Consider the following 19,101-nt stretch of genomic DNA (forward strand, 5'->3'; position numbering starts at 1 on the left):
GTTACAAAATCACAAAGCTGCATGATAAAAGTTGAACGCATGATGCAATAGATATAAGTAGTATCTTATTGACCGATCTTGTGTGTCACTTGTTTGGTTGCACATGGCCTGATATGATGCTGTCAAGAGGGGGTTCTACACAACCATTACCATATAGGCAAACATTTTTATGGTTACTATTATACAGTAGATGTCGGAAATGCAGATTTATGATTCAGACAGATTTCCATCTTCTGAGAAGTGTGCTCCGATTTCCACGCAAATATTTTCTTACTTTCACAGAATGTTTTGGGTTTTTTTTATGATGATTTTTGTCAGTAAAGTTAGTCAATTGTTTAAAAAAAATTATGTGGAATCCACAATTCCAATTGGCAACTGCAGTAAAGTTCTGTATTCTCTGAACAGCTTAATACTTCAGGGTCTTTGATTGACCTAAAAATCCAGTGGTAACCTGATTTCTGCGACGGTACAATAATGATTCTCCGATTGGTCCAATGCTTCCAAGTCTTGTGATTGGCCTAAAATTTCCGAGTCTCAGTAATGCCGTATTTCTGCGGAATTACGATTTCTGCACACTGATCTTCAATTGCGGGGAGTTCGGAAACTCAACCCTAGTTTCCTCCAGTGTCTATATATTACAGTGTTACACAAAATTCACAGTGGACATGGTTTTTCGTTCAGAGGTCTCTAGTTCATACAGCACTAAGGCCTAGTGCACACCAGAGCGGTTCGGCTGCTGTTTGCGATCCGCTTGCGGCTGCGGATACGCCTTGTTAATGTATTTCAATGGGCTGGTGCACACCAGAGCGGGAGGCGTTTTGCAGAAACGCATACTCCCGGGCTGCTGCAGATTTTGGATTGCGGATGCGTTTCTGCCTCAATGTTAAGTGTAGGAAAAACGCAAACCGCTCTGAAAAACAGCACTTCAGAGTGGTTTGCCAGGCGTTTTGTTACAGTAGCTGTTCAGTAACAGCTTTACTGTAACAATACATGAAATCTACTACACCAAAAATGCTTCACAAAACCGCAAAATGCTAGCTGAAACGCTACAGAAAAAGAAGAAAAAGTTTCAAAATCTGCTAGCATTTTGTGGATCTGCTAGCGGTTTTTGGTGTGCACCAGGCCTAAGGGCTTGTTCACACTAGAGGCGCTTCACACTAGAGGTGCCTTTTCATTTTTTTAAACGCTGGAGATATTTCAAAATCGCCCTGAAAGCACTTCCACTATGCTTTCCTATGCGCTAGTTCAGATTTGGGCGTTCCATTCGCTTTCCGATCTGAATAGCGCTACATGGACCATTTTCGGGGGCGATTTTGCAACAATGGGAGGTATAGGAAAAGCACTGGAAATAAGCGATTTTGCCAGCCATTCCGTGGACATTTTTTCCCTGTCAATTTAAATGTGAAGTGTTTCTGGGTAATTTTTAGGTCCTTTTCCCTGTAAAAATAAGGCCTGGGAGACTTAAAAATTGCAAAACGCCCCAAAAAGCACTTACAAAAACACCAAAAATGCCCAATGCACAGAAATCGCTGGGAATCGTTAAAGCATAACAAATGCTCAACGCTAACGCGGATGGAACACAATGTGAAAAAGGCCTAAAAGTGCCAACAGTGAAACAGTGAAAGAGAAAAAGTGGGAACAGTGAAAGAGAAAATTAGCTGCGGCAGGGGACTGGAGGATCGTTCCAGGTATGCACGGGCACAGGATGGCTGCAGGGGGCTGGCAGAAGCCGCAGGTAAGTGATTTTTTTTTTAAGGCATCTTCAGGTCTGCTTTCAAAAAAAAAAAAAAAAAAAAAAAATGTTTTCGAAATAGACCAATTGTGCATTCCTACTTGGAATTCAGTCCACCAACAGCCTCCCTCCACAAATTTATTGTATGTCAATCTTAATGGTGCCTATTTTGCAATTACAGAATATTTTTATTGCATCTTGTGCGGCTACCTTAAGTGCTGTTTCATTTCAGTCACCTGAACTTACTGCGCCTCTAAACAGTTGGATATCATGTCTGAGGAAGTGGTTCCCACATCCAGGGGCGTTGCTAGGATTGTGAGAGATCCGGGGCACCCCTGGGCACTTAGTGAGAGTAAATGTGCGACGCGCGCGTCAGCAAAAAGTGGGCGTGGCCTAGCTGCAGGAAAGTGGGTGTGGTCATGTGTGGAGCTAACTTTACATGAACCTAGCAGAGGGGAGGGAATGAGTGAAAAAGAGGAGAGAGAGGGCTAGGGAGGCAATAAAGTATAAGCAGGAGAGACTGTGGGGAGGGATAAGCAGGAGAGAGAGGGCTGGGGAGAGGGAATTGGGCATAAGCAGGAGAGAGCGGATTGTGAGGAGGGAAGGAGGGAATGAGGTAGTGCCCAGTGGATTCGTGGATTAGCCATGCCTGCCGTTCGGGGCGGTGCCCAGGATCTAACCCCCTAGCAACGCCCACAGCAGCTCTAGCGGGGTAATGGTAGAGCTGGAAGCAGTGGCCATAATCAAATCCACTCATTTTGTCACTTCATTTAGCTGTCTAACCATTCAGAGAGCGCTCAGTTCAGGTGACAGAAAGGAGCATTGTTGAATACAAGCACTGTGACTTATCTGGTGATTATATACAGACTTCTGACAGCAGGACCTGACTTAAGATCAATGAGGTCTAAAAGTATTGTCAATACTGACTAGTCTTAACTAACCAACTGGTAACCTACATAAAACATATGGCCTAAGCCTAGTGACTGCAGGAATACTTACTTGCATGTTAAAATGCGCACAACATCGTTTGCTTTGTACGATTCAATACACACAGCGCAGCTATCACCATCTGGCCCAAGCACCTGGGGGAACAGGAAACAAACATTTGAAAATGAAGTCCATTAAAAACTATGATCATTAAAGTATTTTACAATACATAACACTATTAAGTAATTTACAGTGTATGTTGTACCAAATTTGTTTTAATAATTCATAATATGAAGAGGCCAGCTATATAGGGGTACACTGGTACAGGGGCATAGCTACAAACCATGGAGCCCCATTGCAAAATTTTGTATGGTCCCCACTCCCAAAAAATTATGTATTAGAAGTAACTTCAGCTCAGTCTTCTGACAGCGCTGAAGTTCCTCCCTTTGCCTGCTACAGCCGTAATTTCTATTACGGCCTATGGTTGCGTCGGCTGCGCCCAAATCCCCTGCGCTGGTTTCAGCGTAGTCAGCAGGACCTCCAGTAATAGCCCCCCCCCATTATAGGTAGTCAGAGGGATCACCAAGTATTAGATAGCCCCCATTATAGATAACTTCTCTTTGCTCCGCTCACATTATCCTGCACCTCAGGGGGCTCTTTGCGGACCCCATTATCGTTCCAGGCCATTGCCACTGGGCCTCCCTTGGCTAAGTGCCCCATAGCAGTCGCTATGGCTGCTATAGTGATCCCTATGCCTCTGCACTTGTATACAGTTCAGATTTCTTCCGAAAAAAAAAACAGGAATGAATCGATTCAACTGAAGAAAATGTGTTTGTAGTTTAATCTGTATCATTATGGGGCATTTATGTAAAGAGCAGCAATCTGAGAGAGAGAGAGAGAGAGAGAGAGAGAGAGAGAGAGAGAGAGAGAGAGAGAGAGAGAGAGAGAGAGAGAGAGAGAGAGAGAGAGAGAGAGAGAGAGAGAGAGAGAGAGAGAGAGAGAGAGAGAGACTATTCACCTCCTCCTATTACTTCTTCCTCACTGCAATAATTCTATTACAACTCAGATTACACACATTCTATAGGAAAGGTTTACCCAAGAAGGTAGGGACGTCTCTCTCGGATATACAATGTGCTCACAGCAGTTTTCAGCATCCTATAATTTACGAGCCTCTTTTACATGAGTCATACCAATTGTCATCAGGAGCAACACTGAACTGTGACCTTCACGTTCCTTTTACAAGAAAAGGACCAATTTATGGACTTGTGATGTAATGTCCAGCGAATGCCAGCAAGGTATCAATAACCAAGTAAAGATAATAGTGGTTTTATCAATAATCTGCTGAAACAGCCTGATCTCTATGGGAAGAGTTTAGTAGGTAGAAGCAGAACAAGTCTACCAACTATTGAACAACAACAACTGGCCCCTATGTGAATAGAGGAGACGTAATTCGCCCCTGGGATCATTTGCTGAGGTCATACAGCAGTAAGGCTAGCAACGAGCAGAGAGCCTTTCCTGCAGTGACTCAGCTCTGCTCCCTCTAGAGAAGCTGCCTTGTTTACTGTGGAGATTTAGGAAGTCCCATTTCACTCACAAAAGGGATGAATTGACCTTATGAGAATTTCACACAATCTGTCCAGGTTATGTAAACCTACATAATATGAATGGATCTCTAAAAAAAATGGATATTTTGAAGAAGTACGTATTTGTGGTTCTAATATTTCTTTCAAATGTGCATTAAAGAGAAACCATAAGGAAAAAATGTCCCTGGGGGATACTTACCTCAGGAGGGGAAGACTCTGGATCCTAAAGAGGCATCCCAAGTCCTCTTAAGCCTTGAGAATCCAGCTTCAGCCGAGGGAACCTTGTACTAAGACTGTTTAGGAGTGCAAATAGGTAAATATTGCAGCGCGGTGTTCTGGGGCTGTAAGCACTGGATCCCCGAAGCTGAAGAGGCCGCTCAATGCGTTCCAATCTATTTCAATCCACAGACGACTGTCCGAGGCCTCGTGAATGCAATCAATGTGCGGACACGCTGAATTGGGCAGCACAGAGGCTAGGAGGGAGCGTCCGAGTGACACAAACACTTTACTACACAATTTTTCAGGTATAGGGCTGCCACCACTCATTTCAGAGAAACTTTCTGACTATTCTAAACCTGTGAATGAACATTGTTAAACATGCTGCTCTGGCTAAAACAATACAATACTTCAGGGTAGCAACTCTTCAGAAACTCTAGGATTCTTTCTGCATAGCTTAAAGCAGGTTTGCAGCTGAGAAAATGACTTCAAAGTATTTTATCAAACATGCAATATCAATAATATATACAGAAAGTTATTAAAAAGTAACAATTATAGAGAAAGTAACCCAGGTAAAATAAAAAGGGTAACAGCTTAAGTCACAGGAATAAAACAGATTCTCTCTTTTGCTCTGTGCAGTCCCTAGACATGCAGTCTAAATTGGAAACGTGAAGCACAATTAACGGTCAGAAAACGCACATTGTATGCACGTGATTGCATTGCGTGTGTTTTAGGTGCATTTTAGCATCGCAAAAAAATGCATACGATGTTTGGCAATGGTGACCCCTGCCTTAAAGTAATGGCATAATGCTTAGCTCTCTCGCCTTGCAGCACTGGGTCCTCTGCTCAAATCCCAGCCAGGGCACTATCTGCACAGTTTGTATGTTCTTCCCATGTCTATGTGGGTTTCCTCCAAGCACTCCGGTTTCCTTCCACATCACGAAAACATACTGATACATTAATTGGCTTCCCCTAAAAATTGTCCTTAGCAGGGCCGGATTTCTGGAAAGGCCGGAAGGCCACTGCCTTGGGCGATAAAATTAGATAAGATAAGAAGGGCGGCATGACTTGTAGAGAGAAGAGGTCATATGTCAAAGTAAATCATCTCTTCTGGTCCCACAGCGCAGCCAGCCAGCGCCCTGCTCTGCACTAATAGCTGAATTCCAGAGTTCCCCAAACCCTGCTTCTCTCTCTCTCTCTCTCTCTCTCTCTCTCTTCTTGATGTGTTATAACAATCATTCTTCTGTATGATGGACATACAAGTGGATGTGAGCAATAAAAAGGGATTTACATTACAAAGCAGATAGAACTAAGTTCGCTGAGTTTTAATGCAGGCATTCACAAACATCACTGAGCTCTGCTAGTTTCTTTTACAGCTTTGACACTGACCCCAGCAGTTGTTTGTTAATGTATCTAATCCTAATTTATGACTGTTTTTAATAGCTAACAGTGGTCTCTTCTTCCTTAGTTAAAGGGAACCTTAACTGAACGGGGGTGGGGGGGGTGAAGAGTTTCACTTACCTGGGGCTATTACCAGCCCCCTGCAGCAGTCCTGTGCCCTCAGAGCCGCTCTGGAATCCTCCGGACCCCCGCTGTCACTTAGTTTCGTTTTTGACGACTCACCAGTCAGCCGGTGTGCATATTATTGGACGCATTCCCTACTGCAATTAGCGCTGTTGCAGACCACAACGCGTACAAAAATATGCGTTGCCGCATATCTACGCGTGCGGAATGTGGCAACGCGTATTTTTGTATGCGTTGGTCCGCAACAGCGCCAATTGCAGTAGGTAATGCGTCCAATAATACGCATGGCGGCCGGCCGATTGGCAAGTCGTCAAAAACAAAACTAAGTGACAGCGGGGGTCCGGAGGATTCCAGAGCGGCTCCGAGGGCACAGGACTGCTGCAGGGGGCTGGTAATAGCCCCAGGTAAGTGAAACTCTTTACCCCTCGTTCAGTTAAGGTTCCCTTTAACTCTTTCCTGACTCATTTTCTGTCCTCCAGCTCCTACCATCCATGAGACCTGCAAGAATAAAAATGCTGTTTTCTTCCCTTTCATTGCTTCCCTGTCATTTTAAAGGACACCTGAGCAGTGGTGCTCATCCAATATTCGGGTATCCGAACTACCCAGATAATCCGAACTTTTTCCACTATCCGAACTTTGAATAACAATTCGGATATTTTTTAAAATCCGAATAGCACTATCCGAGCAAACTGATTTCCAGTGAGTGAGTGAGTGAGTGAGTGAGTGAGTGAGTGAGTGAGTGAGTGTGAAACGATGCTACATGCCTCATTTACCCTAAAAAAACGTTTTAAAGAATTTAAAACCCACTTCCGGTTTTCTACCCGGATATCCGAATCTGGGCGGATATCTGGGATACTGGGTTCGGATATCCGATTCGGGTTCCAAAATTTCAAACTCGGATATCCGATTCGGATCGGATATCTAGGTATCCGGATCCGAATTCAATCCGAATTTTGAAAAGGGGTATCCGAGCAGCACTGCACCTGAGCTGTTACTACCTCTATGCTAGTGTGTATGGTTTGGTATTCTTCTACTTTCCTGTAGCAGTAGAGCATTGTACCCTCTTAGCCATCAGCGAAAGCAGAGAGTTTTGAATCAGGGTGATACCATTTAATTGGCTTAAAAGAAAAATAAAGAGTAAGCTTTCTGCTAATAAGCATTCTTCAGACTTTGTTCCCGTATACTGTCAATATGTTAGAGCATACCGCCATATGTACATTCAGCATTCAAAAGATGCATAGATTTTTCAGCAAATATAAATAAAGGTCATTCAGATGCTTTAAAGTGGAGCTGAATTCTTGCACAGGACAGAAGGAAAACAGAGAACTGTACCATGTATGTATGTCGAGAGCCTGTCTAATTCCCCCTCCTCTTTGTCTAATCACAAGTTGTAATTTGATCTGTACCCTGTGTCACCTGACTGCCACAACATCTAAGCTCATTTGAAAGCACAGGATGTTAAAAATATATGTCTGCTTCCATAAAAGCAGGAAGTAGACACTGCAGATTTATTGCAGGATTTGTATCAGCTGTAACAAAGAAATGTTTTTATTTGAGGCTACTTGCACACCAAGACGTTGCATTAGGTGGCACGTTAAGGTCGCATAACGTGCACCTAACACAACGTATGGTGCTGCAAGAGCCGACGGTAGAGTGAGCCGCGTTAGGCGGCTCGATTCCTATAATGTCTCCCAGAGTGGCGCTGATTGGCCAGCGGGACCACGTGATGCGGAGCGCCTGTAACGTCTTGGTGTGCAAGCAGCCTAAAGGTTATGTTGTTGCGTATCTTTTAGAGCAGAGAGGAAGTTCTGAGTTCAGGTCCATTATAATTACAACAGAACATCCAAAGTGGGTCTTGACAGGATGTTTGCTACTTAACTGTTCTTTGTTTTGGATGGGCTTCTCTCCATTGCACTGCCCTGCCACCTGTTTGTGGCTCCGACTGCAGCCAGTCGCACAGAGGACAAAGAAGCAGCGCATGCTCTGGCCACTCGCGCTCCCTGTAATTTCGCGCTCCTGCCCATGGCCGGTACAGTGTTACGCATTCTTGACAAGTACCGGTCATACATCAGCATAATTTCTCAAGTATGCATGCCCAGAACACTATCGGCCGATGTGCACATTCGGGCAGGAGCGCAAATTACAGGAATTATTTGCTGAATGGGGGGCAGAGCAGCACAACTGAAATCGCTTGGAGACAGCAGGCCTAGGGCACGGTAAAGTACAAATCCGGCCCTGGTCCTTAGACCATGATCCATGCACCGCATGATACATACAGAGATATATGGCTATGGTAGGGATTAGATTGTGAGCCCCTCTGAGGGACAGTTCAGTATAAGACAATATATACAATGTATAGCGCTGCAGAAGATGTCGCTATATAAATGTTTGATTTTGGTTTGGTTTTTATACTATTCTACTTCCTTTTTTTCATTACTCTCGTAGCACAGCAAGTTTCACGACCATGATCGTTGTTTCATTGTTCGCGTCAGCTATGCTATGATTTGTTGCAAAGGACTGATGTATAGACTGATTGAGCGCTATGTTATTTTTATAAAAAGTGGCCGTATTTGTAAAGATGTGACCTTGTAACAGGTTGTTTTTCTATCTTGCCACAATAAAAAGATTTAAAAACATAAATAATAAAACTTCAATAAAGTGCCCATATCACATGATTTAGTGGACCACATCAATACTGTTAATTCAGCTTGTTCGTTATGTATACCGTAGTAACAGCGTGCACACTCGCTCAGAATCTCTTCAAAGCAGCCGCACAAATGCAGTCAATTCAGAATACAGCTTCTTCCCCAACATCTTATTAAAAGTCAGAGGTATTGGTTTACAAAAACTTGAATGGACTTACAAAAACTTCAACACCTGTTTGACCTGACCTGACCTGACTTTCACACTGTACATGTTACATTAGATAGCAATACAATGCTGGGAAAAAAAAAAAAGTCACAGCACACATTAGAACTGCAATCAGATGCATACAGTGAAGCATACAGTACATTGAAAATATGCTTCAATGCCAATGTAAACATGTACATTGTCTGGAAACCGCACAGCATGCTGTGTATTCTGACAGAACCTGTCGCACTGCTGGTGTGCGCCTACTAATGCAATGTAATTATATTATACGTGTCAATGGACACAGGGCCCAATCCAATCCACTTTTTTTCCTAAGTTTTCCCCAGGTGAATTTTCACATCTTATCAATAAAATGCCAAATTTAAGCCACCAACAAACAAGATAATACTAGGAATGAGTTTCATGGTACTTTTTGGTACTTTTGTTTAACAGAAGATGAAAAATTATCTCCTGGGATAAAACTTAGGAGAAAAAGTAAATTGGATCGGGCCCACAGTTTGAAAGGAGCTTTAAAAAGGACCACCATCGTGAAATATTGTTAAATGTACAATGCATGTGCATTTTATCCTACAATAAAATACACTATAAATTATTTTTTCCCCTTGCCCTCATGACTTAGGCCTCATTCACATCAGGAACGTCTGTGCGCTTTTTACAGCGCACTGCCCTGTGCGTTCAGCAAGGTATTGATTTTCCCATGTAATTAAATGTAGCTGGTTTACATCTATGCGCTGCGCTGAGCAGCCTTACAGAAACGTAGGGTTGCATGTATTTCTGTGCATTGAGCTATAAAGCGCACATCAATGCAAGTGAATGGGTGTGCTTTTTAGCGCATAGACGAGCGTAGAAGCACATGCGGTTTTTACCCCTAATAGGAAAAAAAAATAAAGATAGATATGAAAGAAGCGCAACGCACAGAAATGTGCAGTAAAGAGTGCACAAGCGCATGCATTTTTTACCATGCGCTTTCACACGTTTCTCAGCGCAGCAGATGTGAACGAGGCCTTACAATAGGCTGTACAAATCTTAAAGATCCGACAGGTTTTGGACTAGCCCATCTTTTTTAGGGATTCTCTTTAATTTTCAAAAGCACTTCCTAAATGGCAGACGCTCAGTCCAACTGCAAGTGAATAGGGAGGCTAGCCAGTATATTTGCATAGATCTTGTAAAGGAAACATTAGGGAAATTAAAATAAATAAATCAGATTTACTTACCTGGGGCTTCCTCTAGCCCCTGGAAGCCTATGCATCCCTCGCCGCAGCTCCTCTTTAAGCCGGTCTCCCGGGGTCCCCTCCATAGGCGCCGCCGACACTGCGCACGCGTGCAACTGCAAGCATTCTGCACCTGCGCATAACACTTCTGGCTATGGGAATGCAACCATGAGCGGCGGGCTTGCGCATATGCAGTGGCCGCTGACCTGACTGCTATGGAGGGGACTCCGTGAGACCAGCTTGAAGTGGAGCTGCAGTGAGGGATGCATAGACTTCCAGGGGCTGGAGGAAGCCCCAGGTGGGTAGATCTGATTTTTTAAAATGGTTTCCTTTTTGGGAGAGCTTTTGTAAAAAATAAAGGAAAGAGAATCCCATTAGGAAGAAGAACTAGTCCAAACTACTGTAAGTGACAGCAACATATGAAAACAAATATTGGTACTTATCCGTTAGCCGGGCACATCCGGCAGGTGGCGACAAAACTTCACCAGAGTTACATCTTTCCCTACTATCCATGTCGGCCTGGAGGGGGAATAGTAATTAGCGCCACCTGCCAGATGCGCCCGGCTAACGGATAAGTACCCAAATATTTTAAAGAGCATTTTACTATAGGAGAAATGTACTTATAAGTACAGTATGTATTTCATGTACTTTAAAATTTAACAATTTTATGTGGTCCATCCAGCACCTTCCATCTTTTTTGCATCTTATTTAATGCTTCCACCTGTAGGATAAGCCTGGATTGTGTACAAGGGGTATAAATATTCACATCTTGTTGGTTTGCAGCCAGACATGAAGAGGTCTGGTAAACATGCAGCGTCAGGATGAATTTTCATGGAACTTTTTAGCTCATGCTCTCGTCCCCTCTATTGTGCAAAACATGGAAAAGACACACCCAAAAACACCTGATAACGGCTCACACCTGCTTCCATTATATTCATTGGAGATGATTAACCACACACTTTCGTCATTTAATACTAAGTAGAGGTTGCATGCAAGGTTTTCTTGGCTGCTGTCAATAGTAACACCCTAGACCTGCTCATGTATACTGGCATATTGGCAGGAATGGAGATTTTACATGAGTGGTTGAGAGGTGTGAAAACATGGCATTTCAGTGCTGGGAAACCATAAACAGAATCAGAAAAGACAAAAGACTCAGTTCAGTAAATAAATACCTAAAGGAGGAGGGGAGCGAGTTCCTGCATGCCCTGTCCCCAGCTAGTCAGACTCAAAAACTTAACTGCTGGAACACCCACACTGGGCTCCCAGCAACCACTAAAGGCGAGATCTTTCTGCATCCGGCTGGCCCCATTTCTTTATTTGAGTCCTGAGTGTGTTCTCTCTTTTTTTGTCTTTTCTGATCTCCCAGCCACTTTGAAGTTGAAGTGTTGAAGAGCAGCACCAGGCACCACAAGAGACACTACTGTTGACCTTTATAATCATGCCAGTGTTTCCAAAACAAGGCCCACCAACACTGCATGTTCTCTGGAAATCCACACAGACCATTAACCCTCATAACGGAGATAGGATTTGCTCTACTAGTACATATATAGTATGCGAGGTTCCCTGCTAACATGAACTGTAGATGGGACTTATGGACAGGTCTGGGTAATATACCATCATTGCATTTTATTACTGATTTATAAAGTCAGTCCCTGTAAACACTAAAGAGAATGCTGCCATTAAAACCATCTCTAAATATCAAGCAGTGAGTGACACATGGGCTGTAAATGTGAAGGTGTTGAGCCTTGCAAATTACAGACTTATCTATGTCATCAAGTAGTCAAACTCTTGAAAAGTGACTGAGGAGATCAGTTGTGTACAAGGACCGCGTGTATTAAAAACTTGCACACACAGGGGCCTAATTATAAAGAGATGCGGAGGGGGCTTTATTGGTTCCAACTTTTAACAGCCGATGATCAATTTTATAACCAAATATTTGTAAATTGCCTGTCAGATGGACTCTTGTATCCTAATTAACCTTTTGTCAATTGCCTGCTATATTCACTTCAAGGTACTAACACATTCCAAAAGTAATGGTAAAAATCCCGCTGCACCAGATGGTAGGGTGAAGTAGAAAAATCTTCATTTTTTAATCCATATGTGTTACAGATAAAAGCTCACGCGTATCGAAGCCAGGAATGGCTCCTTAATCATAGCTTGCAAATACATATAATGCAGAGGTTATATAGCATATAAGGCCACACCCATAAGGGTGTCCATCTTGGCCTTTAAGTTACATACATCCAAAATCTAAAATGGTGTGAACCAGTACAAGGCACAAAACAACATATAAAAACATATGCAAAAACCGCATCACATTGTCGCTACTCATTTGTTACAAAATTTTACATTTATGATAGCTTAATCTTAATTTTAAATACCTATCCTAGAGAAAAAGACCAAAGGGAACAAGAAGGAAAGAGGGGGGAAAGAAGGGCCAGCAGGGAGGAGGAAAAGACAACAAAAGAACACCATTCAATTTATCATCCATGGCTTTGCTACTCAGATTATACTTCACAGCTGCAAGGATCCCTCCTTGTAGCGTATTCTGTCCATTGCAGTGGAGCTGCAAACGGACAGTTCTGGCTCATCTGCTTGCATTTGGTTGTGCATTTGCAATGGGTCTCTGTCATTTGCAATCGCTCTGTAGTTCTGAGCAGCTCAGGATGCGGTCATTCCACCAATTGCTTGTTGCAGCTGAGCTGCAGCCAGATAGCCCTGGATTTCCTTCATGCATGTTGTTACATAATTCTGCATGTATTTCTTATGGGGGTCCTTTGCATTCACAGCCAGCTAGCAAATTATAATCAAGCCAGCTCAGGATTGAGTGATTACCATTCAGCTGTGTGGAGATTTGCATACCTACATCCATTGGCTGATGCCAGCATAAAATTCTGCCTCCCATCTCGTACCCCGCCTATCATAGTGGTCAGTACGCTGATCTACTGGGCACCTTGTTACTCTGTATAGTTGTTACTGTAGTTCTATGCGACATTTGTGCTTTAGCTAGTTCTTGATAAATATATATGCATACTTGCTAACATATATTTATCCGTTAGTTGAGCTGTTTGTTATTTTTCTTATTGTGTAAAGTGTATTGCCTAGTTCCATGCTTGATGGGCATTTGCTGCATCCGCGGTGGATCAGTGAAGTCCATTATCCTGATAGCTTGGATTCTGCCATCACCACGTTGGTGACTGGTAGTATTCCTGCTACTCTAGTTTCTGGGAACTATAGCCTGCAGTTGCTATTGGTTACGTTCCATCCTGTAGTCTTGCCTGGGTGGATGCTTGCTGGTGACTGTTAGCCTGCTTGCTCTGCTTCTGTGGATGTGACTGAGCTGTGGTTGCTACTAGTTACGCTCCAATCTTTAGTCCTGTCTTGTACCTGTCTGAATACTTGCTATCGCTAGGGCAGCACAGTGTGAACTAAGGCAGCAACATAGCACTGCGCTGCCATTGTGTTTTATTTGTAGCGATATTGGAAGCCCAAAGCTGCAGTTTGCTCTGGGCAGCCTGGGTAACCTCTTCCATTATCCAGTTCTTAGCCTTGTTGTGCTGGGTGGTCAGAAAGTAGGACCCCCCAGCATTACAACAGCTCCACCTTACACTCTGGCCAGGCCCCTCCCCAGTGTGTATTTCATGGCTCCACCCCTTCACACATGGTGCACTTTGTAGTGCCGCCCCCCACCTCGCATTGCACTGTACGTAGCTCTGCACCATCCGCTACGCATATAGACATTCTCTATAGCCTTATGTCAGGTGCTAGTGACGTTGCCCTCTTTACTTTTGGCTGCTGTAGTATTGTGCTCCACCTCCCTACCTGGAGCTTTCAAAGCCATCCATGACTGCAGCATGTGAGTTACTGTAATCATAGAGACTCAGACACTAAGAGAAAAGAAGATCTTTGGTGGAGCCACAGAGAGGTACCATATGTCACTTCCCTCCAGCGCTCCCATTGCTTATGCTGCATATTGAGGGAGGGCCTAATCCAGCTACCTATACTGGGGGCCCCCCTGGCTATCCATACTGGGGTTACCTCTACCTCCATTGCAGAAAAGCATTTAGCATTGGTTAAACGAGACGCTGGGAACCAGCCCTTAAAGAAAATCTGAACTGAAAATTAAAAGTCAAAATAACCATACACAAGTCATACTTACCTTCCATGTAGTCTACTCCTCAGTGTCTTTCTCCTGTCCCGCGTCCTATTTGTTCACTGTTATCAAGGGAATTTTCCGTCCTCCATTTTGAAAATGGCCATTACCCATAACCGCTTTCTGGTCAGCACACAGTTCAACTGTAACATCGCCCACTTGAGCCATAGGGAAACATGGACATTACCTGGTACATCAGTTTTCTTCTCAGCTATAACTGACAGCAACTGATATTTTACTGACAACAACTGATATATTTCAGATCTGACAAAATATTGTCAGAACTGGAAGGGACTATTGTCAGAAGAAAATGGTGAGCTTCTGAGAGGAACTGATGGCAAGTTAACTATGCAATGTTCATTTGAAGTTACCTCGTGTTTATTTTAAATATTTTTACTCAGTACAGGTTCTCTTTAAAGAGGAACTGCAGTGAAAATAAAAATGCTCGTTTTGTTTCAATATTAATTTATATATTTGTAAATCAGGGTGAGGAAATATTTTACAATAGTCTAACACTGACTATTCTGAAATATATCACAGGTTGCAAGTTGGCAACATCTTTAGCCTGCCAGGTGATGTCTGCGAAAGGAGTTACTGCTAGCTTGGTAGATTGAAATCCATTATTTCCCACAATGGATGAGGTTCAAACACAGACGGCAAACTGTCTGGACTATGGTCATGACATCACACTGTTGGAGGGGTTTCACCTCAATATCAGCCACACAAACCTACGCCAATGATCTCTTTGAAGAAAGGGAAAGATTTCTTGTGGGAAAGGGGATATCTGCTATTGATTAGGAAGAAGTTCATTCCTGGGTTAATAGATTGCCCAGCAAACTCATGGTGAACCAGAACTTCTAGGAGTGTGTAAGGGGCTTAATAGGATCACCTCAGGAGCACACTGCAATCTGAATTGGAAATTACTTCTGTTTTAAGAAGGCACATTTCTGTTTTGCAATCCAGGGTTAGGCCTAGTTCAGTAGAAGGGATGCCTTGGAAGTATTATTATTAGATTTATATAGCGCCAACATATTATGCAGCACTGTACAATAAATAGGATCACAGACAATGATAACAAGGGGGACAATACAGGTAACAGACCATAGATACAACAATACAGGTAATAGCAATAAGATACATAACACAATGCAGATAGTAGTACAATGCCAGATCATAAACTGGAGTGGTAGTGGTAAAAATTACCGGTTCCAAATTCTGGGTAAAGTGCACACAGTCAAGTATGATACACAAGGGGAGAGGGCCCTGCCAAAGGCTTACAATCTAGAGGGAGGGGTTGGTGACACGGAAGGAGGGGGTGCATCAAGAAGTTATTGGCAGAAAGGATTAGGGTAGTGTTGAGTTGATGTAGGCCTCCTTGAAGAAGTGAGTTTCGAGTGCTTTTTTGAAGGTGTTGAAGGTAGGAGCGAGCCTGATGGGCAGTGGGAGAGAGTTCCATAGGATGGGGGCAGCTCTAGTGAAGTCCTGCAGTCTGGCATGGGAGTGCGAGATGCGTGGGGTGGTTAAGAGGAGGTCGGAGGAGCAAAGTGGACGGCCAGGTGTAGATCTGCTGACCAGGTCAGAGATGTAGGTTGGGCAGGACTGGTGTATGGATTTGTATGCCAAACATAGGATCTTGAAGCTGATTCTAAAGTGAATTGGAAGCCAATGAAGGGTTTTGCGTAAGGGAGTCGTGGAGACAGAGCGGTGGGAGGAGTAGATGAGTCTGGCTGCTGCGTTCATGATGGATTTTAGGGGGGGCGATGCGGTTTTGAGGAAGGCCTGACAAGAGGGAGTTGCAGTAGTCCAGGCGGGAGATGATGAGGGCATGGACAAGGAGTTTGGCAGTGTCTGGGGTCAGGAAAGGCCGGATCTTGGAGATGTTGCGCAAGTGGAAATAGCAGGCTCTAGCTACGGTTTGGATGTGGAAGGTGAAGGAGAGGGCCGAGTCCAGGGTGACACCCGGCAGCGGGCTTGTGTGGTTGGATGAATGATCGTGCCATTGACAGTGACAGAGGTCAGTGGGGGGTGAAGCAGCACGTGGCGGGAAGATTAGGAGTTCAGTCTTATCCAGGTTTAGTTTTAGGAACCTGGCAGACATCCAGGATGAAATAGCTGAGAGACCAGAGGATACCTTCTCCATGGTGGTGGTGGAGAGGTCAGTGGTATGGAGATAAATCTGGGTGTCATCTGCATATAGGTGATAGTTGAAACCCAGAGAGGAAAGAAGTTTTCCGATGGAGGCGGTGTAAATGGAGAACAGCAGGGGACCAAGAACAGAGCCTTGGGGGACCCCAACTGAAAGTGAGAAGGAGGTCTTGAAGGAGCGATTTGAGAGGTAGGAGGAAAACCATGCTAGGGCAAGGTCTTGGATACCCACAGATTGCAGGGACTGGAGAAGCAGGGAGTGATCAACAGTGTCGAATGCTGATGAGAGGTCTAGGAGGAGAAGGATTGTGTATTTTCCTTCGGCCTTGGCAAGCGTGAGGTCATTGACTACCTTGGTGAGGGCAGTCTCGGTGGAGTGGCCTGGCCGAAATCCTGATTGTAGGGGGTCAAACAGGGAATTGAAGTCAAGGTAATGGGTCATGCGTTAGTGGACTAGGCGCTCCAGGAGTTTAGATGCAAAAGGGAGTAAGGAGATGGGGCGGTAGCTGGATGGAAGTGAGGGGTCTAGTGAGGGTTTTTTAAGTAGGGGAAGTACAGTGGCCTGTTTGAAGTCAGAGGGGAAGGTACCCGTGGAGAGGGAGAGGTTAAACAGAGGTGAGGACAGGAGCCAGAACAGGGAAGTGAGGATGGAGGCGTTTGGATGGCACAGGGTCTAGGGGGCTGGAGGTAGCAGGAGAAGTGGGCTAGGAGACGGCTGACTTCGTCCTCTGTGATAGGAGTAAAAGGTAGTGAGTGGTGGGTGGGGTGGGGAATAGGTATTGGTGGGAGAAGAAGAAGTGGTGGAGTGGAGGCATGAGATTTCCCGTCGGATGCTGGCTATTTTGTCAGTAAAGTGGGTGGACAGATCAGTGGCTGAGAGGGCAGAGGTGGGGGGAGGAGTGGTGGGGTTAAGGAGTCAGTTGAAGGTGGCGAAGAGGTGCCGAGGGTTGAAGGCTTGGGATCCAATCAAGGCAGCAAAGTATTTTTGTTTAGCATCAGTTAATGCGGAATAGAACAGCTGCAGGTTGGCCTTGTACGCCAAGAAGTCGGAGTTGAGGCGGGATTTCCTCCATTTCCGTTCATAGGTGCGTGTCTGGTTTTTGGAGGTTGCGAGTGTGTGCATTGTGCCAGGGCTGGGGGTTGATGGGACGCTGGGGCGGAATGTGGGGGGTGCAGCAATGTCTAGGGCTGCTGAAAGGGCCTGGTTGTATTTGGCCACGGCTTGGTTTGGGCAGGTAACGTTTGGGAGGGTGAATGTGAGGGAGTGGAGGGAGTTGGCTAGTGCAGTTGGGTCTAGGTTATGCAAATCTCTCTGCCAACGACCTGAGGGTGGTGGAGGGTGGGTGGAGCATGATAGGGGATGGAGAAAGTGAGAAGGTGATGGTCAGCGAGGGGGAAGGGTGTGATGTCCAAGTTAGGGAGGGTGGCAGATTTTGAGAGAATCAGGTCAAGAGTGTGGCCAGCGCGGTGGGTGGGGGAATTGGTGTGTTGGGAGAGGCCAAGTAGTGAGGGAGAGCAGTTGAGAGGCTTCAGGAGAGTAGGGACTGTCCATGGGGATGTTGAAGTCCCCAAGTATGATGGTGGGGAGGTCAGAGGAGAGGATGTGTGGGAGCCAAGAGGACAGGTTGTCCAGGAATTGTTTAGTGGAGGTGGCTGGGGGGCGGTAAAGGACTGCGATGACTGCTGGAAGGGGATGGTGGAAGGGGATGGTAGAGGCGGATAACATGTAACATGTGTCTCAAAGGTGGTAAAGTTTAAGGAAAGGGGTGGCATGAGGACACGGAAGGTGCAGGACGGGGGGGAGGAGCAGACCCACCCCTCCCCCAGACCTGTTTTCTGGTCTGGGGGTGTGACTCAGGTGAAGCCCCTCATAGGAGAGGGCCGCTGCTGCAGCAGAGTCAGAGGGGGTGAGCCAGGTCTCTGTGAGGGCAAGGAGGGTGAGGGAGTTTGTGAGGAAAAGGTCATGGATTTCACTGAGTTTATTACGGACTTATCTAGCATTCCAGAGGGCGCAGGAGAGAGGGGTGGTGTGCTTGTGAGAGGCCAGGATGGGAATGAGGGAGGAGCGGGAGGGAGTGTGGGGGTGGGAAGGAACTGTGAGGGGGGTGGAGACATGTTTAGAATGAGGTGTGGGAGTCAGTGATGGAGTGGTATGGGAGTTGCGTGGGGATGGAGGGCAAGATGGGAGGCTAGAGTTAGATAAGGTGACCTTAGTGAGGACTAGGTGGTGAAGGAGCAGGTGGAGGAAGAGCATATTGTGAGATGTAGATAGTGGAGGAAGGGGAGGAAGAGGTGTGCAGAAAGGTGGAGGAGTCATGGAGTTTGAGAGTAGGGAGAGATGGTTTGTGTAGGCCGAGATGTTTGGCAGTGTTTAAAGTTGTAAATAATGCAAATACCTCAGTGACTGCTTAATGCTGCTGTATTGCTGGTGAATTCTGGTAAATTCAATTAGCAAGATCCTTAAAGCGATCCTTAAAATGCGAGCAGACAATCGTCAAAGCCGATTACACAGCATCCTTATGAACATCCACACAGCCCTAGTGTTTGAAAAAGATTGATCTAGATAGCATAAGCCTCCACTACAATCAGCTGTGAACTGGACAGGAAGTTGACCAGCATGGGGGTGGACTATGCAAATACTTAAGCTGGCCATACACTGGCCCAATTTGCGGCCATTTCGACAGCAGATTTGATCACTGGGATCGAATCTGCTGCCAATCAAACGCGCTAAACGCACCC

At 45.0% G+C, this 19,101-nt stretch overlaps 1 protein-coding gene across 2 annotated transcripts in view; it reads right to left on the bottom strand.

Moving 5' to 3' along the window:
- Nucleotides 1–19,101, bottom strand: part of RNF128 (ring finger protein 128) — a 275,011-nt gene that overhangs the window by 19,745 nt on the left and 236,165 nt on the right. For both annotated transcript variants that reach the window (XM_068251050.1, XM_068251049.1), the window contains exon 4: nt 2,732–2,814. In XM_068251050.1, the coding sequence (XP_068107151.1) occupies nt 2,732–2,814 (83 nt within the window). The remainder of the gene's footprint in view (nt 1–2,731; nt 2,815–19,101) is intronic.

The sequence above is a fragment of the Hyperolius riggenbachi genome, chromosome 8 (genome assembly GCF_040937935.1).
Source record: "Hyperolius riggenbachi isolate aHypRig1 chromosome 8, aHypRig1.pri, whole genome shotgun sequence".
NCBI lineage: Eukaryota > Metazoa > Chordata > Amphibia > Anura > Hyperoliidae > Hyperolius > Hyperolius riggenbachi.